Source organism: Pholis gunnellus (assembly GCF_910591455.1).
Source record: "Pholis gunnellus genome assembly, chromosome: 8".
NCBI classification, from domain to species: Eukaryota; Metazoa; Chordata; class Actinopteri; order Perciformes; family Pholidae; genus Pholis; species Pholis gunnellus.
In genome coordinates, this window is record NC_136534.1 from 4,759,071 (window position 1) to 4,762,500 (window position 3,430).

At 41.4% G+C, this 3,430-nt stretch overlaps 1 protein-coding gene across 1 annotated transcript in view; it reads right to left on the bottom strand.

Moving 5' to 3' along the window:
• Positions 1 to 1,987: 1,987 nt before the first annotated feature.
• Positions 1,988 to 3,430, bottom strand: part of gask1a (golgi associated kinase 1A) — a gene marked incomplete at both ends in the record, with an annotated part of 17,391 nt that continues 15,948 nt past the window's right edge. The window contains 2 exons of the mRNA XM_079165390.1: positions 1,988 to 2,192; positions 3,367 to 3,430. The exon at positions 3,367 to 3,430 is cut by the window's right edge and continues 40 nt beyond it. Of these exons, the coding sequence (XP_079021516.1) occupies positions 1,988 to 2,192; positions 3,367 to 3,430 (269 nt within the window). The remainder of the gene's footprint in view (positions 2,193 to 3,366) is intronic.

Here is a 3,430-nt window from a genome sequence, read left to right on the forward strand (position 1 = left end):
TGATCCAATTTTCATCCTTTTTCTTTCATCTTTCGCTTCAGTACGCTGCTGTGCATTTTAACAATGTGGCAAAGGACAGGCACTTGAAAAAATTTTTAAAAAACCCATAAAGAATAATGTATCTATATTTGGTCCATTTTCATCAAAAGGCTTCCAGGATCCAGTCCAGAAGCTATTTGCTGACAGACATGTTTAATCCCTCGATTAGAAGCAGAGAAGCTTATCTCATAAAAACAGACATCCGAATCAAGCACTTGATCTGCCGCTTGCTCTCTGTAAAATATTGAAATAGAAAAAAAAATAGACCATGCTTCTTTCCACTAAATTGTTTGGGGGGAAAAAAATCAGCTCACTTGGCTGCGAGGAGGAGCGGGGGAATCATTTGTCTCCCATTTACCTCCCATGAGGGGACACTTGGAGAGACATTAGTGAGCGCAGACGGACTGGATGAAAAAACACAAGTATATTCGGAGTGACAAGCGTCCCCTGTCAACAGAAGGAGCTTCGGGGACATATTTGTGTGCTGCTGATAATCAAACAATTAGCACGAGTTAGACACTTTGGACGTGAGAGCCTGCGTGTGTTTGCCGATGCTTCCTGCGTTGACACAGCGATCACCTTGAGGTTTGTTTGACTCTTCTCCAGGAGCGGAATCATTTCGTCCACTGGATCAGATCGCTTTCTAATAAAAGCATCCTTTGTGAGGAGTCTATTACGTTGTTAGTAAAGGCTTTATTAATGGTGAATTAATGCCTCATAGATCAGTTATGAGCCCTTAGTAAGGACAGCGTTTGGGTTGCAGCAGTTGTTCATGATGAAGACATCTGTGATGGACCAAAGAACTGCATCTTCATTGTTATTAGAGCTGCTTATTAATAACTTAACTATGACTAAGGTAAATGAACATTTATTAATTATTTGACTCTTGATGACACCGAGCAGAGAGTTTTTCCAACCCATTATTAATGGCTTAGAAGTGATCTATAAAATCATTAGTGAATGATTAATAAAGTCATATGTTACAACTTAGAAACCTGTAATAACGAGCACCTCAGTGGAACGTCTTTACGTCCTGTTCTCTCCTTTCAACAAAAAAGAAAAAATCATCCCAAAAGGATTAATAATAATCATAATAAAGCATTATAAATCTTTTTTGTTTTATGACGGCGTTTGGTTTCTCTCTGAACTTGGAATTCTTTGCGAATATTCATTACAATGATTTAATTTAAAACATATTTGCATATAACAGTAATCTTGGTCAGGGAGCCTGTTTGGTCTTCATTCTTCTAACAGAACACTGTGTGTGTGTTTGGCTTGTGAGCTTAAGCTAGCAGCTCGGTTTTACACGGCGGCTTGGTGCCCTCGCCAGCTTTGCTGTCAATCCAACATGCAAACTGACCCTCACGCTCAGAGGCTTGGAGGCTGAAGGAGAACTCTCTTCTCCTCCACACAATTTGAAATTCAGAGCATAACTCCCCCTCAGGTAAACACTGTTAGCTCTGTCTGCACTGTTGCCCTTGTTTGCACTGTTCGCGCTGTAAGCAGCGTTAGCTTCTAGCACCGTTAGCTTCTAGCACCGTTAGCTTCTAGCACCGTTAGCTTCTAGCCGTTGGCTCAGCTGTCGTTATGTTGAGGGCAATCATCTCTCAATCATGGACACGCTTGGAATTTCCAATTGATCACTTTTAAGTAAACCAAATATTAATAATTATTTTGAAAATCACCTGTGACGTGAGGTTTGACTGCAAACTTAATGACTTTTTGGATTTAAGTTGGACTTTCACATATAATATCACCACTGTTAGGTTATAATAGATTGGGACCCTGAGGATGCTGTTGGGGATGTTGTATTCATTGTAACCCCTTTAAAAAAAGGGTGTTTGTTTTGAACATCCGGCGTGTCTGCAGTGCTCCCGGACGAGCTGAACCATTGCAGCTCTGATTAACCTGAGTTATGTGATCAACTTGTTGGGTTCAGCTAGCTCAGTCACAGGTCCCTCTTGAGCTGTAGTTTCATGTCTCTGATGTGCCGGAGGAGAATCTTCCCTCTGTGCTCCAGAGTGCGGATGAGAGGCCTGAGACCGCTGGCCCCGCCTTGGCTGTCCCAGAATTCCCTGTCCGTGTAAAGGGAGCGTAGAAGAAGACTCTCGAGACAGCCCGACTGGAGCACCGACACCGCTCTCTCTGGAAACCTGACGACAGAACAGCATCGTATTTGTTTTTCTTGCAACCTTATCCAGTGTCCAGTCAACTCTGTTTCCTACTAACTTAAATTCCCATAAAACGAACTTTTCATTGTGAATTATAAAATGGTCGGTGCCCACCCTGTATCTTGCTGCAAGTTGAGTACCACTGATGTACAGTAACTGGGAATGCACAACCACAGCCCCAGAATACAATGTTTGGCATTGTAAGTTTACAAAAAAAAGAAGGGTAATGTTTCAGAATCAAAGAAAGCGTTTCAACAATTGTAAACAGGTATATGTCACCAATATAATTTAATATAGGGGTAAACTATTTGGTTAGGTACAGTAAAAGGTCATGTTTTGTGTTAAAATAAGGTAAAATAAGTAAAAATACATCACTTTTGGTTTAACACAAGACATGAACAGCGGTCTCCTGGGTGAAAGTCCCATGTTGGACCTGACTATTTACCCCTTCCTCCTCCCTTTACGGACCTTGATTAAACAATTTGTGATACGTCACATACAAACGTACTATTGGGAGATTTATGTTCTCCATGAAAACGTAATTGACCATGCAGTTTCGTAATATGGGAATGAGACCAGGGCTGGATTGCCAGCAACGTATCAAATCTAAAACAAATACTTGAGCAAAGTTTATAAAAGAACACTTGAAAATGAGTCACTCTCCACCTCAAATAACCAACTTTTCCTTTATTTTGCAGCGAGGGGCAAACAATAGAAGCCCTGAATAATCTATATCCATTCAGTCTCACGTCCAGGCTTAAGATATCTAAGAGCATTTTATGGAGCGGCTCAGTAATCCTAAGTGACAGGCATAGGGGGAAATTGTATCAGACCCGATTCTTTCAGCATGTTGAATAGCAGGCTAATTGAATGCTCACTAATCTAATCAGACAGACACTGAAACAAGCCGTAACGAGTTTCCAGAGGACGTTTCTGCGCTGCTCAGTTGAAAGCTGTTCACCGGGGAAATATGCTGTTTAGATGTGTTTTATTTTCTCCTGAAAACATTTCCTCTCATCACTGTTTGTGCCTGCTGTGAGCCCCAAAAAAGAGCTTCTGACTCTGTGGGACATCGAGCACAGAATGAAGCAAAAAAATATATAAATATAGTTCAAATTTGCATCTTTCCTGCTATGAAGCAGCATTTTGTACTCACTCATCAATGCCCTCAACCAGCCGGAAGTTGAGGTTGTTGGTGGACTGCTGTGGTCTGCCGGCGT